Below are 19,387 nucleotides of genomic sequence, written 5' to 3' on the forward strand. Positions count from 1 at the left end.
CATAGAGAAGAGGAGACTCTTGTTTTATCTACCCATATCTTTGTCTTTAGTTGGTAAACCTTAATCACTGTAGAAATTGCTATTTCAGAACATTTCAGTCAGACCTTCAGTCAGAAGGTCAAGGCTGTGGGACAAGTAAATAAAACAAGGTAGGATTTTCTCCCTCCCTGCCCTCTTTTCTTCCCCACCCCAAGTCATAAACCCTAACTTCTTATTCTTTTTGGTCCTGGAATGTTAGAAACTGGTAAATCTTTTGTTTCCAGGGAGAGAGACAGGTGTTTCAAAAGTGGGATCAAGGTAATCAAGACAGGATTTTTTTTTCTTTAAAAGAGCTTGCCAGGGATGTGGAGTTGCCATGGTAACTGCTTGTTACTACTAAAAGCCAGAGTAATTACTCTGACAAAATCTTCCCTAACATAAGCTCCCTCCCTCCATTTTCTGCCATTTTTGACCAGCACTTTGTTTTTTTTTTTTCTCTCACTGATTTCCTTCAGTTTTTTTGAGGGCTTGATGTTTCTTCATCAAGAGAAAAAGTGATTCCCTTCCACACAGAGGTGGATAGAATTTTCTAACCTAAGGGTAATATGATCAGGGGAAGAAATCTATTTTGTTGTTGCTGTAAGTGTCATGGATAAACTGGCTAAGGAGTTCTCTTTTCACTTCTCCCTAAGCATTGAGGACAAAAGAGCATATTTTACCCTAAAAAGTGCTGCTGGAGGATGTTAATAAAGTGAAGAATGCTTCACCTGAAATGCACAGACTGGCATTTCATAAGGCCGCTGTAATTTGACATGCCAGTAGAAATATCTCAGCCTCTCTTTGGCAAATTAATTTTATTCAGGGTCCCAAGAGTAGTTCCTACTGAGTTAAAATTGAATGTAATTTTGATTTTTTAACTCTTTCAGATGATTTCCATATAGGCAATTGCACGAATTCTAAAAAGCTTATACCTGCATCCCACTTATTTTTCCTAAGGTTCCTTACAGCTTTAAATCTATCATCTCCTGATCTTGTTTTTTACCCAGAACTAATGCATTTCATTTCACTGATATTATTTGTTCCAGATATTCCTGGAGATACTGCAGATTGGTATAAGGAAAAGTCTCCATCATCTCAGATTTGGGACAGGAGAAAACTAGTGATAAAGCAGAGAAGTGGAGACTAAGAGGAAAACTGAGTTTTATTTTTGTTTTTTAAATTGGACCTGAGATTTCATCAATGTAGGGAGCTTACTCTACTGATGAGGATGGGGCACTCAGAAATTCACTGCCTTGATTGTATTTACACAACTGGTCTTTGCCAGAGGTGGGATGTGAATGCTGGTTTTCTTGATTCTAAGGTGAACCCTACCAATTTTACTGTATTATTTATCAGATCTACTTTTTCCTCCTTCCTTCCTTCCTTCCTTCCTTCCTTCCTTCCTTCCTTCCTTCCTTCCTTCCTTCCTTCCTTCCTTCCTTCCTTCCTTCCTTCCTTCCTTCTCTTTCTGGAGGCAATTGGGGCAAGTGACTTGTCCAGGGTCACACAGCTAGTAAGTGTCAAATGTTTGAGGCCACATTTGAACTCAAGTCCTCCTGACTCCAGGGTCAGTGCTCTATCTACTGTGCAACCTAGCTCCCCTTCTCAAATCTATTTCCACCAGATTCTAAATGATGCAAGGAATATCCCTTAAATTTTACTTTGGAGATTCCCTTCTTGGGATCAACACATCTCAGAGTTTCCACTCACATCTCAAGGTTTTCATTCTCACAGTTGCTGAGGCAATTAAGGACATTGAAAGAATGTGTTTGAGTTCCTGGCATGCTCATTTCTGATAGAAACAATGTTATAATTAGTGTTTAGGTTTTTATAATACTCTAGGTCATTTGCATCATTCCTTTAGGAAAATATTCATTCATTAGGAAACATATTCAACTTATATAACTTGCAAATAAACTTCAAAAACATATTTTGTAAGTTGAAGAACAACCCAAGGTCTAAAAACAGGTCTAGATCTTTCAGACACTTAGCTGTCTAACACATACTGGTACTTCAGCTAAATAATGTGGGACAATATTTATGGCACCTCCAAGCAATATACTTAGTTGTCTATCTTCCTATATTTTAGAAATAATAATTATTTTAGCTGACTATTCTTTATTATTTCAAAAAAGGTAAATCTAGAATATAAAAATAAGACCATTAAAATAAAATTTTATGTCTGTGAAGAAGAAAGTTTACATTTTTTTTATGCAAAAAGTACATTTAAACCAGAGGCTTAAACCTTGAGACTATAGGAAAACTCAGTCCTTAGTCTTCACTTCCTTTTGGCCTATAGGGTGAGTAACAAGAGATAAAGAAATGACTACATTTAATTTTCTTGTGGCCAAAACCCAATGTGAATATAAAAGTCTTTAGTGCTGAAGTCTTAAAAAGCAATAAGATCGCAAAGCTACTCCTTGAAAACTGATGTCTATTCTTTATGAAATCATATTTAATCTTTTTAACCTTCAAGGGAAGAAATGACAATGTGGAATTTTTGGAAATTTGCACAATTATTTCAATATATTATCTCCCCTGGGCTCAAAACAACCCTGTAAAGGATAATTCTCTTCATACTGATCAGAAAATTGAGACTCAAAGATTTACATGTGGAGCTAATAAGTATCACAGAATTAACTTTCAAGTCTTATGGAGTATAAATTTGTCAACTTATTCCCTATGTCACAATGCCTCATGAGTGTTTGCTTCCCTTGAAAATGGGGGGGAGGTAGATTCTATCATGTTTGAAAGTATAAATTTGATAGTATTTTTGTCTCAGTTTAACACCAAAGACTTACTTAAAAAGATTTCTAGTAGTAAATAGGTAATAATTTGATTTCTTATTATCTTTTTTCTGCTTTTTAGAGGGGAGAAGGCAGGGCAATTGGGGTTAAGTGACTCACCCAAGGTCACACAGCTAGTAAGTGTTAAGTGTCTGAGGCCGGATTTGAACTCAGGTCCTCCTGACTCCAGGGCCGGTGCTCTATTTATTGTGCCACCTAGCCTCCCCATTAATTTGATTTCTGAGGCTTTGATCAAGTTGTTTTCTGACTCTAATTTCCCCTAATTTTTAAACTCTGAATATGTCATGATTTTAGGATAAAATGGATGATTTGACCTACTGGGTTATCTACAAAGCATGGCATAGAGTTGGCTCTCCATAGTTCAGTCATACAACACTGGATCTTTGGAGAAAGCTTCTGGCCATGTGGTGACTTGGTAGATCATTTGGGTTCAGTAATTTGGAGCTACTGAGCAAGGCTATAGCTAAATGACTCTCAGCACTAAGCCTGGCATCAATATGGTAAACCCCTGGAGAAGAACATCACCACGCTGCCTTTTCCTCTTTGTGCATGTGATTGAACACCATTCTCAAGGGGCATGTGTCTAAGCATGGAAGTGACTGAGCCATCTGGACATCCTGGGTCTAATAAGTGGAGCCACCTGACAGGAGAAGATCCTGCTGCTGGAGAGGACTGACCCAAGTCTAGTTGTTTTACCAGAAGACAATTTTGGTGCAGTGAAGAGTCAAATAAATCATAATATAAAATGGCTAATTCTTGTTAGGATGTCTTGTTAACTGTTTTATGTTCTGATGAGGTTTAAATTATCAGTCTCACAGAAGACTGAAACAGTAGTTTCAAGTTATTGAATTTGCTTTATTCTCTCTTAAGGTTTTTTTGGTGGGGTGATGGGGGAGTCAAATTTGTATTAGTGACTCTTTAATGCTTAGCATTTCTTTTATATGCAGGAATAAATTACGTGCCTCATAACTGATTCATATTGTACATTCAATATCTTTTACTCTCATTTTTTTGGTGGGGAGGGAAAGGGGATACTGAAATGTGAGACATATTCAAAGGTGTAAATAAAATTGTAAAGTAAAAAAAATTATAAAGAAAAAAGAAGAAATTGTAAGTAAAATTGCTAGACACTGGACTGGGGATTTAACAGGTTAAAAGGTATGAGGACAAGGATCCTAGTCCCTTTCTCATTAGAAGAAAGGTTCCCTGGACTGAAACTAGTTCAATCCTCATGCCAGGGCAAAAAATAGGGAGTGGGCATAGCACCCCAGCCATACCTGCGGACGCAGAAGTAATAGTTCCTGACTGATAGAATAGAATTAAAGTACATTTTCATTATTCTCTCTTTCTCTTTCTCTCTCTGTCTCTGTCTCTCTGTCTGTCTGTCTCTCTCTCTTTCTCTCTCTCTCTCTGTCTGTCTCTCTGTCTCTCTCTCTCCTCTGTCTCTGTCTGTCTGTCTGTCTCTCTCTGTCTCTCTCTCTCTCTGTGTCTCTGTCTCTGTCTCTCTCTCTGTGTCTCTCTTTCTCTCTCTCCATTTCACTCTGGAGTTCGTATATTGGACCACAATAGTTCCCTGTCCAAGCTCCACTTAATGGCTATTTTTTTGGCCCTCCTGGCTCAGAGTGGCTATCAATAGTAATTGTTTCTCTTTTGACCAGCAACCCTGAGGGTGTTCCCCTCCCAGTTTGTTTGTTTTTTTTTTAAATTAAAGGGGCCATCCCTTAACTCACTTCTTAAAGAGACCTATTCATTGAATGGTTCTCACTCAAAGTGAGAACCTGAAAAGGCCTTAGTCTAAAACAGCCAGGGTCTCCCAATGTATCCTGGGACATCTCTAGTCTTCCTAATAAATATCTGGCCACTGGACCCCGATGACTCTGGAGGATAAAGTGCACAGCCCTCCCCCACTCAAATCAAAGTCAACTGCAAGACAAGTCATCATTTTCCTGATGTCATAGTCTTCTTTGAAAACAAAGTACATACAAACACACAATATTTGATGAATAGGTTTTATGATTACTTTTCTCAATATAAAAAAGTGAATGAGATGAAGTACAGAAACAAAGAAATTGAGGTTTGGAAGGAACCTCAGTAGTCATTTAGTCCAACCCATATCTGAAAAAGAATTTCCTCACTCAGCCTTTGCTGGAAGACCTCTAATGAAGGGAAATCCAGTAACTGATGAATCAGCACATTCCACTTTCAATGAGTTCTAACTGGTGGGGAAGTTTTCCTTATACTATGCCTAAATTTGCCTCATTTTAAGTTCTTTCCCTTATTCTCAGATCTCTTATCTGTGGCTAAACAGAACAAAATTTAATTTGTCTTCCACATGACAGGTTTTCAAATATTTGAAGATAGCTTTCATGTCTTCTCCTCCCCAGACAAGACATTCCATAATCCTTCAAATGACTTTATACAACCTAAACCTGAAAGCCTTTTACTATTTCTGATCACTTTCATCTGGATACTTTCTGGATAATAATAATAGTTAACTTATTATTATATATTATAGTAATAACTAATAAATAACAACTAACATTTATATAGCATTTACTATGTGTCTGATACTGTGCTAAGTACTTTATAATTATTATGTTGTTGGATCCTCATAACAATCCTGGGAAATAGTTTGCTGTTATTATCCCCATTTTATAGATGAGGAAACAGAGGTAAAATGACTTTCCCAACATCACACAGCTAGTAAGTGTCTGAGGCTAGACTTGAATTCAATTCTGGGCCTAGTACCATATCTATTGGGATACCTTGCTGCCCCTAATAATCAATGTCTTTCCTTAAATGTGCTCAGAATGAAACAAAATGACCAGCTGTAGTCTGAACATGGTAGAGTACAGAGGAACTATGACCCCTTTATAACTGAAAGATACAACCTCTCTAAATACAGCCCAAGATTGCATTAACTTCTGGGGATGCTGGGTGGCACAGTGCATAGGGTGCTGGACCTGGAGTCAGGGAGACTCATCTTCCTGAGTTCAAATGTAGCCTCAGACACTGATTAGTTATGTGACCTTGGGCAAGTCACGTAACCCTGTTTGCTTCAGTTTCCTTATCTATAAAAAGAGCTGGAGAAGGAAATGGCAAACCACTCCAGTATCTTTGCCAAGAAAACCCCAAATGAGGCCACAAAGAGGCAGACACGACTAAAAAATGACTGAAAAACAAATAAATGTTTCATGTTTCATTTTTCTTATATTCCTCCCTTTCTCTCCACTTATCCATCGCCATGGTTTTGGCCTTCATATCCTTTCCCACGGGCTACTACAATAACCTTTTAATTAGCCTTTGTCTTAAGGTTTTCCTTACTTAAATTCACCCTCCACAAAGGTGTCAATGTGATTTTCCTGCACTATAGATCTGATCATGTTGCCTCTATGGAGTTAATTCCAGGATCAAATATGCAGCCCTTTGTTTGGCATTTAAAGCCTCTCACAACCTGACCCCTTCCTACCTTTACAGTCTTAATACATATTACCCCTTTCCATGAACCCTAAGATCCATTCCTACTGGCTTACTTGTTCCATTTCTGTGGCTTTACCTTGCCTGTCTTCAGTCTGGAATGCTCCCCTTCTTTAATTCAATCTCTTAGAATTCCTGGATTTAGTTAAAATTCAGTTTAAATGCCTTCAGAAGAAATGGTTTCAGAAGCCTGTGCTACTGTTGCTAGTGCATTCCCCTTTAAGATAACTCTACGTCTATTCTGTGCATATCTTATGTAGACTTACATGTTTTCAACCCCTGTTATGTCATAAGCTCTTTGGGAACAGAGGTTATTTTTACTTCTTTTTTTCCTTTGTATGTCCAATGTTTAGAACAGTGCTTAGAACAGCATAAGTGCTTAACAAATGCCTGCTGGTTAATTGAAAAAAAAAATAAAAAAGCTCTATACCTATGTGTACCTTGATTGATTTTCCCCTTCTTCTGCCTCCTAGGAACACTCCTCAATTCTGCTTTCAATTGTAAGGAAATGAGTATAGCAAAGGGAATATTCCTAAATTTAAAAAGTAATTCTCTAGTCCTAATATTCTTCCAGGCTGCTCTCACTAGGCATAAACAGAAGCACAGAAAAGCACATTTTGAACTCAACTTGTGGTTTGATTTCTTTTCATTCCACCTAAATTATCCTGCTATGTCATATGGTTCCCAATGAGTCTGAGCAATTGGATCCTGGGGCCAAACAGAATGACTGCATGTATTTTCTTAAAGTAGAACAAGTGGACTTAAAAGCAAATTTGGTTGAGACAGTGTTACTTGCCTTTTGGTCGATGTATTTGTTGTCCTCTATTGCTGATCTCTTGGAATGATCACAGGATGAAGATGAAGCTGAAGGAAGTCTACGTAAGAGGCAGCTTGTGTCTTGTTGTTGGCGGTCAATGAATTGTTTCATAAAGCTTTCCCTTTGTAAACAAACCAAAGAGATGTCAAACACAATGAAAAGAAAGAATGAATGCCCATTTTCTGGAATGACATGCCTGTTAAAGACTTGCTTAGACAAAGCAGGGGAGGAAAAAGGAGACCCACACAGACTGCAAAGAAACAAGAAGCCTAGATTTTGAAAGACTTACTCTTTGGCCAGTGTTCTCTTTGATAACATCTCAGACATTCTTTTTTCTTTTGCAGTAATATTCTGCAGTGGATGGTGTTTCAAAAAAATCTGTTCTAGCAATAGTTACAGATTTGCAGAATCTGAGAGTTAGGAGAGATCTTGGGGTCATCTGTCAAACCTCCCACCTGATACAGGAATTCCTTTTATAGAAGTTGCCTCATTAAAAGAATACAATGATGCAGTCCTTGCGGAATGCACCACATTTGAATTTATAAGGGTGAATTAGTAACTAAGGGGGATTTTAATATCTCTTCAAGATATTTTTTGCTCAGAAACATGAACAAAATTACCAACTTTAAATCACAGAAAGTATAAGCAGGGAGGATTTGTAGTATATGCATATATTATGGGTAAATAATGTTCTTGAAAAATGAAAATTCACTTTACTTATTAATTCCCACTTAGAGAAGAATGTATCAAGCTTCATCTACAAAAACAGCCACTAAAGTATCTAATTTATATTCATCATAATGATCTTATTCTTCACATTTTTATTTGGGTAGCATGTTTATTATGAATATAAAAAGACTTTTATTTGAATTTTAAATATCATGGAATCAAAACTTGTCAAATGTAGTGAGGAGTTAAAAATAAATCATCCCCCCTTCCATTATCTTTAACCAAGAGGATCATAGAATGAGAGCTAGATGGAATATAAGCAGCCATCTAATCCAATCTCATTATTAAGACACAGCAAGGTCATATAACTTACCAAGGTCACACAGATGGTAAACCTCAGAGGCAAGATATGAATCCAGGTCCTCTGACTGGAAAGCCAATCTTCTTTCCACTGTACCATATCCAATGATTGTATTTTGATCCTCTTTAAAATATGTGATTTCCACTTTACAGTTGCTTCTACACCCCCCACCCCGTCAGCTGCCTTCCTCCCTCCACCCCCAAGTCATGTTGACAGTGGTTGTGATTTTTCCAATATACTTTTTTTTGGTGAAACTGAAAGTAGTCTTGTACTTTTTTGTTAGCCCCAAACCAAGTGACAGTCTCAAGAGAAAGGCCAATTATTTTCTGGTCTGTAGCAAAGAGTCCCTCATCCAGGTGCAAGAAACAGAACTCCATCAGCTACTTTGTGTGTCAGTTTTGTTTATTGGGGTCTTTCTAGACCAATGGCAAGTTTGCATTTCCAAAGGTAAGTAATAATAGCTAGTTCTTCTATTGAACTTTGTGGTTTACAAATTGATTTACATATATTATGTCATTTAATCTTATTTTAAAGATGAGAGAAATGAGCATGAAAGGTGAAGTGGCTTAGGCTCACATATTGTGAACCTTTAAGGAGGGTATGAATTGCATTCTTGACTCCATGCCAAATACGCTCTGTAAAGCTCCAGGCTACCTTTCTGAGGGGTAAAAGAAATTTGAAGAAATGTTTAAAATATTTCAAAAATGCTTTTTTCCTCTAATTGTAAATATGTGTACTTTTTATATACAAATACATGTATATACATGTATATATACATACATATATATTTTCATTTATATTCAGAAAGTGAAATATTCAGGAATATGTTTATATATATGTATACAATTATTTACTAAAATACATCTATATACATATACAATTCTATACTATATTACATAGTATAGAATTTTATATGGGTATACACACATACACATATAAATATGTTCCTGAATTTGAGATAAAGAACTTAAAACCAGATCTGAAATGAACTTTGTCTACGAATCTAAAAAAACACAAATAAGGAAAATACCTGATTTTAGGAACTGTAAAATCTGAAGGAAGCTTTGAGATTTTCACCATTTGTGGTCGATTGGGAAATTTTTCAAAGATACGTAGGCGCAAAGGGAGCTTTTCCTTGGTGTCTGCATTTGCTTCACTTTGCTTCAACTAAAGAAAGGAATGAAGGGTTATCAGTAACTGTAGGTTAGTGAGTTATAATCAATAAAGCAATAAGAGTAATCACACAACGAAACATAAGATGGCAGCAAAGACCTTCCAAGCACTGCCACAAGTGCTATGTGCAGTGAGACGCTGAAATTCTGTAAAGCAAAAATCTAGAAAAAAGACATGTAAAAGTCTATAAGAAGAGAGAAATTGCTTGCATTTTTATTTTCAGATGTAAACCTCTTAAAAGTACTGTAAATACAATTCTGGTTTACTCTTTTGTTTACTTAACATTGAAAAAATATATTGCTTACTTTGGTGTCATTTCCAAATATATATCCTAAATATTCAAAAATCCAGATTTATATCCCAAATATATTACACACACACACACACACACACACACACACACACACACACACACACACCTTATTGTTTAAACATTTTTATTAGAACTTTGATTTCCCTGGTATAAGAAGCTCCTGATGAGGAACTCACTTTACCAATGCAGATTAATAATAATATAATAACTAGCATTTATATAGTTTTATAGCTTTGGAAAGCACTTTACAAATAGTCTCATTTTTATACTCACAACAACCCTGGGAGGGAGGCTTTACTATTTTCTTCATTTTACAGATGAGGATACTAAAGCTTTGTGGACACCTTTAATTCTAGCACCTTTCCTCTCTTGATTATTTCCAATTTATCCTGTATATAGTTTTTTTTTTTTAACATAGCTGTTTCTGTGTTCTCTCCTTCATTAGATTGTTAGCTCCTTGAGAACAGGCACCATATTTTGCCTTTTTATATCCACTTAGTATGGATTTTATATCCTTTTATATCCATGCTTAGTATGCTACCTGGTACATAGTAGGCATTTTAAAAAATGCTTATTGTTTGATTTAGTGACTTTTCCAGGTCTTTTTCCACAAAGCTAATAAATGTCTGAGACAGTATTTGAAGTCAGGTCTTCCTACTAGGTCCAGAGCTCTATCTACTGTGCCACCTATCTGCCTTTAGCCTACCCATTGTGAAGTTAATAGTATTGGAGATTTGAGGGAAGGAAGTAGGACTGAGAAGTTCAATGACTATTTCTAAGTCACACTGCCAGTGTCTGTGTCTGGGTCAGGATTTGAATTCAGGTCTGTCTAAGTTCAATGCCATCTTCCTATTCACTAATTCATGCTTCCTCTTATTTTTAATGTATCACTGAATTGAAATATTTCTATTTTTGTCAAAAGTAAACAACAGAAATCTATCAAATACATAGTTGTTAGAATTGGGGAGCAAAAAAGTCTCAGGGGGTATAAAATCAGACTAAATGCTTAAGAAATCAGATAGCCCTTAAAAAGTTTGTACTACATGATTATGTACTACATATATGTATATATACACATATAGACACCTACACACATGTATATGAATATATGTATGTACTTTATTAATATACATATCCCTCTCTAAGACATTCCTAAATTGCATAAAATGTGCTAACTTGTATTGGCAGAGTTTTCCGATCCTAAAGTTGTCTATATCAATGAAATTACAAATCCAGTCCTTAATCACTTTGTGGGGTTTACTCAATCCATCTATATTATCACCACATACAGTCAATAATATAATAACTGACATTTATATGGCTATATGGTTTGCAAAATGCTTTTCACCAAAAGTGTCAAATATGTAGTCTGTAACACTCCTGAGTAGGGCCAGAAGCAGATTAAATATAATTGGGAAACAGTTAATAAATAAAAATGCAATAGAATATAGATAATTGTAATATGTGATTTTCTAAGTTAATATGAAGCTGGTAGGGATCCTTATATATAGTTAAGGAGCTCCATTTCTATTGGACTTTGTGAAATGGCAAGCAAAGAATTAGTTAACACTTTGTTTTAGCTATTTAGTTGACACCTTGTTTCAGTTCAAGTTTCTTCTGAGCCTTGCCCATGATTGAGAAGCAGAACTTGTGAACCCCACAAGTTGTGAACCCCAAAACTTGTGAACTCCTGCAACAGGAAGGGGAGGAGCTAATGACCATCTATAAGGAGAGACCCAGGGTGGAGAAAGCAGAACTGAGAAGGGAGCTCTTATGGTGGAGAAGGAGAAAACTTGTGGTAATCCAGCACTCTATGTTTGTTATGTCTGTGTTGATGTTTGTTTGTGATACATTTTATAGAAGCCCTGGGATCTTACTGGAAGCCCTGAAAGAGGATTTTCTGATTGTCTATTCAACAGAAGTCCTGGAAGAGGATTTTGAAGGTCCTGGGACTTTGCTGATGATTTATATTGACCTCTTGGTCTTTGTTTGTGGGTCTTTGCTGATTTCTATGTTGATTGTTTGTGCTGAGTCCTCAGACCTTGTTGGTGGGTTTGTGTTGATTTCACAGGCAGATAGTGAATTGATGATGGTGCCAACAATGTGTATGCATATTATTGTGGCTCTATAAAGCTTTTCCTTCCCAGAAACAGGAACTGTGAAGGACTTGAGGTGGACTGTACACTAATTTCAATATGGAATGGGAACTGGACAAGGAACTGGACAAAGAACTAGATAAGAATCTGGACGAAGAACTGAGATCAGCCTGCCCTTGAATCCAGGTGGTAGGTGGGCAGATTTGGGCAGGAGTTGGGAACATGGAGGAGGAAGCATGGAAGCCGAGAGCCAGCCTCAAGTCAAGATGAAAAGATCATTTCTTGGGTACCTGATGCTGACTGAGAAGATTATGATTTACTGTGACCTAGGGGTGGAGAACTTTGACCTTTGTACTTTGTATCCATTAAGGAGATAAACCTCCTTAAGGATTAGTGAATTAAGGACTAACTAAATGATTGTACTTTATTTGAAACTATGTGGCCACTTTGGTGAAAACTATGTGGCCATTTTAGTGATAAGTTGTTATGTCATAACATCTTGAATGCTATACTTGGATTTCTGTGAACATTTTGTCTTAATTTACTGCTGAATAAATAAAGAGTTCACTATACTGTGTAATCAGAACTTTGAAGCTGTTTACAGCAGCAGTCCTCTGGAAAGCTGTTTGTGCTTGGCTTTACACTTTGACACCACTTCTTTACTCAATGATCTCATTTGAACTTTACAACACTTGAAGTAAATATTACTGGTATTAGTGAATGGTGCAGGTATTAACATCCCTATTTTACAGATGAGGAATTAAGACTGAATGTGATTAGGTGACTTGTTTGCGGTCACTCAGCTATAGTGCCTAAGGTGGAATATTAGACCAGGTCTTCCTGTATCTTTCCTTTCTTAAGGAGTTCAGCACCTGGCTCACAGTCTTCCTTTTTCTCTTCAACTTTCTCACATTTGAGAACTTTAATAGATGTTTATCATCCCTTAAATATCTCCTAGAGTGATCACCAGGCTCCTCTTTCAATGTTCAGCCCCATCTTCCTCATAACAGAGTTCTAACCATAGAAAAAGCCTAAGAAGACTGGAAGTATAAAATACTGAGGAAAAGAAAAGCTCCCCCCGATAGGAAAGGCAGAAGCATCCATAGAAAGGTATTGTTGGAAGCACTCTTCCCCAGCTTTGACTCTCTGGATATCTCCTCTCCCTTCCTGCGGAATGTATGAGTGCTCCCTAAAAAATTCCCATCTCTATGAGCCAGGTTTTGGCAGAGGTCCTAGCCTACTGGCAGTACCTGTAAAGAGAAGCCTCTCTACTTCCTCAAAGAAGCTAGTGTTTAGGACTTTGAAGTGACCTTATGTGCATTATTTCTCCTCATATCACTTCCACCACCAGTGACCTAATGATTCATACCTTCTCTTATTCCCTGGGAATATCTTCCTCCTCAAACCTCATAAGAGAAGGGGTTAATGCAGTAACATTAGAATGGGGGTAGCCTTTCCCCATACTTTTCCTATCCTGGTACCATTCCCCTGTCCTTTCTCAGTACTACCTTCCCTTTTAATGTTTGAGTTAACATAGGATAGCAGAGGAATTCGAGGCACAAGAACAGTGGTTTGTAAATTGCTAGCAAGGAGGATGGAGTGACTCCCTGCCTCCCATGTCAGTGTATGGGAAGAAGCCCTGCCTGCTGGCCTGTCCCACTCTAATTATTACTCTGAGTGGAAGAAAAGAGGCTCTTATCCCTTTCCTAATTTCCTCTCCCCCCATTTTCTGAGAACTCTTTTATTCTTCAACTAACTAAAGGTAAAAGGGCACATCTGAAATTTTGCCTTGAGAAAGAAGGGAGTAGAAAGCAGAATTTGAATGATTTTTTATAATTACAATAGCTGGGAACTTTTATGGCCACTCCTATATAAATATCTGTGTCATATGACTCCCATAATTCACCACTCTAGAAAATGAAATTAATTTTTGTTTTACTTGATGCAAATAACTTACTATTTTTTCAATGGTTATGTTTATGTCTTTTATATACTATCTACAATGGTGCCCTTTGGGGTAAGCATAGATGTGGTTTATATGACACTTTAACATCTATACAGATTTTTTTTTTATACAACAAACCTGTGAGGTAGTGTAGCAGCAAGCACCCTCACATACTCAGGGTGGCTGCTAGCACAGGTTCTTAGATCTGCTTTTCTAAAGGAAAGCAACTCAAAATGGGTTAACAGACTTACATGTATTATTTACCTAGTTAAGGGGAAAAAGTCAACACCCTGAACTTCAGAGAATATAAACAGAAGTTACAGTAGAAAATAACAGAATTCAGTAGACAGGCTTCCAGCTGTCTGACCATTATATCCATACCTAGTTAGTTACCAGAGAGGGAAGCACTAATATCTGGGTTTTCAAAGCCGGGGGCTCAATGGCTGCCCAGAGTCTCATCTGGCCAAATCACTCAACTCTTTCCAAAATGAGCCCCAAAGCAAAACCTTACATCAGGGTATATATAGCCTTCTACTGGGTCATAGAATGTCATAACCCTCTTGCCCAATCACAAAGTACAAAGGTGTGGGCATTCCTGAAAAACAAGGCTCCATGTGATTACATTCAGCCTCTTAGGGGGCAGAGTATATTTTCAAATCAGGGAAGGTTCTCAGAGTCACGTAGGCCTATCAAAGGGCCAAGGGGCAGGGAAGATCTTCAGATTCCCATTCCCATAACAGGTAGTCTGTACAAATATTACCATGTACATTTTGTAGATGAAACTCAGTCTCAGAGAGTCTATGCTATTTGTGTAAGGTTTTCCACCTACCATGTGATAAAGCCAAAATTAGATCCAGGACTTTCAATTTATTGTACCTCTTGGGCAAGGGCATATCTGTTTATTTTACTTTATGTATATAAATACTGAAACAATTATCATATGAAATAAGGCTATTACTAATGTTTTGACAAGAAAAGGGATGATAGTGAAATAGCACCCCAAAATGTCATAAAATATAAAATTCTATTATACCATTTGATACTGTCAAACTTAAAAAAAAAACAACTTGACAGTAGAGAAGCTAACCAATAAAAATATGAAAAAAGTCAAGATTAAAGAAACTATTCTTCAATGAAAATATTAAAGAAAAAACAACAGTCAGGAGTGGTGAGAGTATATAAATAGAAGGTAAAAATAAAGAAAATGGAGGTAAATATATAAAACCAGACTAGAGAGGAAGAAGACTATAAAAAGGTTAAGATGGAAATTTCATAGCAGTAAAGAACAGGAAACTAAGGCGGTTCCTCTCATTTGAGGTAAGGCTGAAAAAATTATGGCATGTGAATGTAATGGAATAATATTGTGATGTCAGAAATGAAGAGTTTCAGAGAGACCTGGGAAGATTGGAATGAATTGATGCATAGTGAAGTGAGCAGAAGCAGGAGAACAACTTACACCATAACATCACTATTGTTCAAACAAACAATTCTGATTGACTTACAAACTCTGGTTGATGCAATAATCAACCCTAATTCCAGGAGACTGATTATGAAAAATGCTGCCTAACTCATGAATCAGTAATGGACTAAATATGCAGGAAAATACATTTTTGTGGGAATTTATTTTCTTTGACTATGCTTATATGTCCCAAGGGTTTTATATTTCTTTTCCCCCCTCTTTTATTGAGGAAGCAGAAAAGAAAAAAAATCCTTTACAACTAAAAAAAAATTAAAGCTAAAAGTATTACTACTTAAAAACATTTCAGAATTAACAGACAGTAAATTGCTAGTAAGAACACTTGAAAAATGGTATGGTCAAGTTACTGAAATATACTAGTTAAGGGTTACCATACAAACTGATTATTGATGTTCAAAGAGTCAGGTTCTAGGAAAATACACTGAAACTAAAACAACAATGAAAATAATTACTATCTGATGATTCAAAACATACTTTGGATGTGTTTAAGTGCTGGTTAAAACAAATTTCCAGTTCACAGAATATCAGCTAAACAAGATTTTACTGCTGAGGCACAAAATCATATTCACATTTCTAGATGGGCAGATTTCTTCAGCATGATAATTCTTGAGAGGATTTCCTTTGACCCTGAATGACTAGAGTTATATCCCAGGTGTATAATAGGATTTCTCGGTAGGTGGTTGATTCACTAGGAAAGAATGTAAAATCTAGAGGCTAGAAGGGACTTGGAACTTAACTAATCAAGAAAATAAGTTTCTTTGAGATATAGCTCTCCTCAGGTGGAAAAAAAAATCAACATTTCAGTTTTATCTTTAAATTTGCCCTGGACTGATGCAGGATTCAATTCAATTAGGGCTTACTATATGCTAGAAACTAAGCCAGACATTGGATTTACAAAGACAAAGTGATAAATGGTTTTATTAGATAAATATTAACAATAAAAATGGCAATAATAAGTGGGTCAGACTTGCTGTGGTACAGGTAATACAATTCAATTCAACAAACATTCATTAAACATGAATTAAGAGTTTGTAGAGTAGTGTATAGTTCAATTTGGGCTGAAACATAGGAGACATGACAAGAATTTATGTGAAATAAGAGTGGGATTGGTAAATTAGAGTCAGATTATGGAGGGCTGGTAATTTCAGATTCAAGAAGGTGTACTTAGTTTGGAAGACAACAGAGATATTTAAAGAAAATTAATCTGGCAGAAGCATGTAAGGATAGATTAAAGGGAAGATGGGATAAGGGATTAATTAGGAGGCTATTGCAACAGTCTGTGTGAAAGGTAATTTGGAAAGTATAAATGGGAATTGAAAAGAAAAGTTGTGAAAACAGAATTGAAGAGCCTTAGGTGACTATCGACATATAGGGAGTAAGGTTAGAGAGTCAATGATGTCAGATGTTTGTAGTTTATGTGACAAATGCTGTCATTAATAGAATATCAGAAGAAGGGCACTTTGAGAGACATTAATTTCAATTTGAGCATGTAGATTTTGAAGCATTGGTGGAATATGCAGGTGGAGATCTCCATAAGATATTTAGAACTTTGGAAAGGACAGATCTGGAGATAAAAGACTATTAGAAATAATTCAATTCATTCCAACATACAATAAGTTTATATTTTGTAGAAGGCATTATACTAGCAACTTAGATAGAAATCATACAATGCTTTCAGCACCCTATGGTTCATAATATTGTAGTGATAGAAGACAGATAAATGAATAATTATAAAATTTGAATGAGATAAGTACACAGAAAGTGTCAAAGAGAAAGGTGTCAGAGATTTTAAGAGGGGGGAGATGACCTCTATCTGCAGGTAATGTTCAAGGAAACACTCATAGATAAATTGGCCCTTGGATTGAATCTTGAAGGGAGAGAGGGATTTTTAACAACTGAAGTGCTATGGAGGATGTTTCTTCCACCTATAGATCATGGCAAGCACAAATGCATGGAGGTGGGCGAGGAAAGTATCAGGACAAGGAATGAGAATAATCCAGTCTAGAGGAGTCTGGAGGGAGTGAGATGACAGTCATAGGTGGAAATGTTAGTTTTCTTTGGATAGAAGGGCTTCTCTCCTCAGAGTAAAGAGGGAAGGAGAAAAGAATAAAAATGGGTATAAAACAGTGATTTCAGGTTGGTGAGAAATTGAAGGGGTTTAAATCAGGTAAAGTTAATGTTATCAGTAAAATCAGTAAAATAAAAGATAAGCTCATCTTCCTTGGGTAAACTGAGAAATTGGGGGTTTGAAGAGAGTATAAAAGTTTTGGAAATAGCTGCTTTGGGGAAAAGCAATAAAGAGTTGCTAAATGACCTGTGTAGCAGATAAATTTAGATGACTATCCTAAGGGTGAGAAGTTGATGGTTCATATACTTGTATACTAAGGAATTTGCAAAATATTTAAATGGAGAACTCTAGCACATTGGATAGTCCCCCTTGTGAAAGATCCATGCAAAACATAGGGCAAGGAATCTTAACTTGGGGTCCACATGACAAGTACTTCAATATAACTGGCTTCTTTTGTAGTTATTACTTTATTTCATGCATTTAAAAACATTCTGAAGTATTAATAGGCTTCATCAGACTGCCAAAGGTGTGCATGATACAAAAAAATGTTAAGAAAACCTGTTTTAGAGAATGAGAGGGTGTGTGTAGCTGGATTGGTTACAATCATCACTGGGACAAGTTGTAACTAAATCCATGTGATCACAGATTCATTGACCTATTGAAATATATCCCCCATGTAAAAATTTGACTAGTCTCTTCTAGCATGTCAGCTATTACTGCTTTCTTTCTTTTTATCTCTTGCATGTTATAATATCAAAAACATCTCATCCAAATCCCATGTAAAGCAACTTTTTTTCCCCACAATGATGGGCCTAGTTAGTAACATGTGTTATCTCAGTAGTACTTATGGGAAAAATAAAGACTGAGAAAATTTGCCTCCAATTTCTATATTACTACTTGACCTACCAATATTCAGACCGTCACACAAAAATATCAAGAATAATGAATGAACTAATGTCTATTTCATAATGATGTTTAATGATAATATCCTTCTAGGGCACTCTTGACCCCTAAAAAGCTACTTCACTGACTCTTCAATAGCAACAACAAAAAAGACGGCAGATAATTTCACCCTTTTCCGACACCGAACTCAAGAAATAGTTAACATTTAAACTTTAATGCCATTGATACAAACATATAAATATGAAAACTCTGCATCGATTTATCATCTTTCCAATTCTTGATAGAAGCAAATTAATATCACAGTCTCCTGGCTCTATAAAAGCATGCTGAACAACACCAATTATTACAAGTAATGGGGAATACACACCAACTGTAGTTGAAAGAAAGGGGCTGAAACATAATTCATGGGAGTTAAGGATTTTATTTTTTTTATATTCAAAAAAGAAAATGAAATGTAAAATGTAGCACAAAAAAAGGAGTTTATAGTGGCTTCAATTGAACAAGAAACCTGAATACTGCAACTAGAAAAGAGGGAGCTTTGTAATAAACATATAGTAGAGAAGCAAAGCATGACTGCTTCCCTTCCCGCTGAAAAGTAAAGGAACCTTAAAAAAATCCTTGGGCTTAAAAAAATATCAGTCATCTATGCTTAGTGCAATTCTATGGCTCAGCATCTGTTACCCTGAGATATCATTACATACTGGGCAGCTGAAAGCATTCTGCCTGACTTTGGCCTCTTGAGAGATCTCGGCTGTAATTACTCTGCATGACACATACCTTATTCTGCCTCATCACTTAAATCTTCCACTTTTCAGCCTGTGCTTTCTTCATTTAAATATATATAAACATTATTCAGTTTCATTTCCCTTCTAAATATGGCACCTAACAACATAATCAAGGGATTCAGTTGAATGAAATTAAGCAGTGCTCTGGGTTAGAATTATTTGTGTGTACTGTTTTCAAGAAAATGATTTTTTAAAAATAATCAGATGTTATTTTGTTGTTGTTCAGTCATTTTCAATAGTGTCTGACTCTCCATAACCTTATTTGGGTTTTTTTGGGGAAAAGATACTAAAATAGTTTGCCATTTCCTTCTCCAGCATATTTTATAGATTAGCAAACTGAGGCAAACAGAGTTAAGTGCCTTGCCCAGGGTCACACAGCTTCTAAGTACCTAAGGCCAGATTTGAACTTATGAAGATGTCTCCTTGATTCTAAGCCAAGTGCTCTATCAACTAAACTACCTAACTGCCCCCATTTTTC

The 19,387-nt window shown here is 36.3% G+C and overlaps 1 protein-coding gene across 1 annotated transcript in view; it reads right to left on the minus strand.

Annotated features, from left to right (window-relative positions):
• The window catches only part of NALCN (sodium leak channel, non-selective), a 558,956-nt gene that overhangs the window by 125,944 nt on the left and 413,625 nt on the right, over positions 1-19,387 (minus strand). Inside the window, exons 16-17 of the mRNA XM_069064204.1 lie at positions 9,180-9,316; positions 7,099-7,240 (exon numbers count right to left, since the gene is read on the minus strand). Coding sequence (XP_068920305.1) covers positions 7,099-7,240; positions 9,180-9,316 — 279 coding nt within the window. The remainder of the gene's footprint in view (positions 1-7,098; positions 7,241-9,179; positions 9,317-19,387) is intronic.

Source organism: Petaurus breviceps, unplaced genomic scaffold (genome assembly GCF_028583685.1).
Source record: "Petaurus breviceps papuanus isolate PSGF00001 unplaced genomic scaffold, PetGlider_PUasm1.0 90625, whole genome shotgun sequence".
NCBI classification, from domain to species: Eukaryota; Metazoa; Chordata; class Mammalia; order Diprotodontia; family Petauridae; genus Petaurus; species Petaurus breviceps.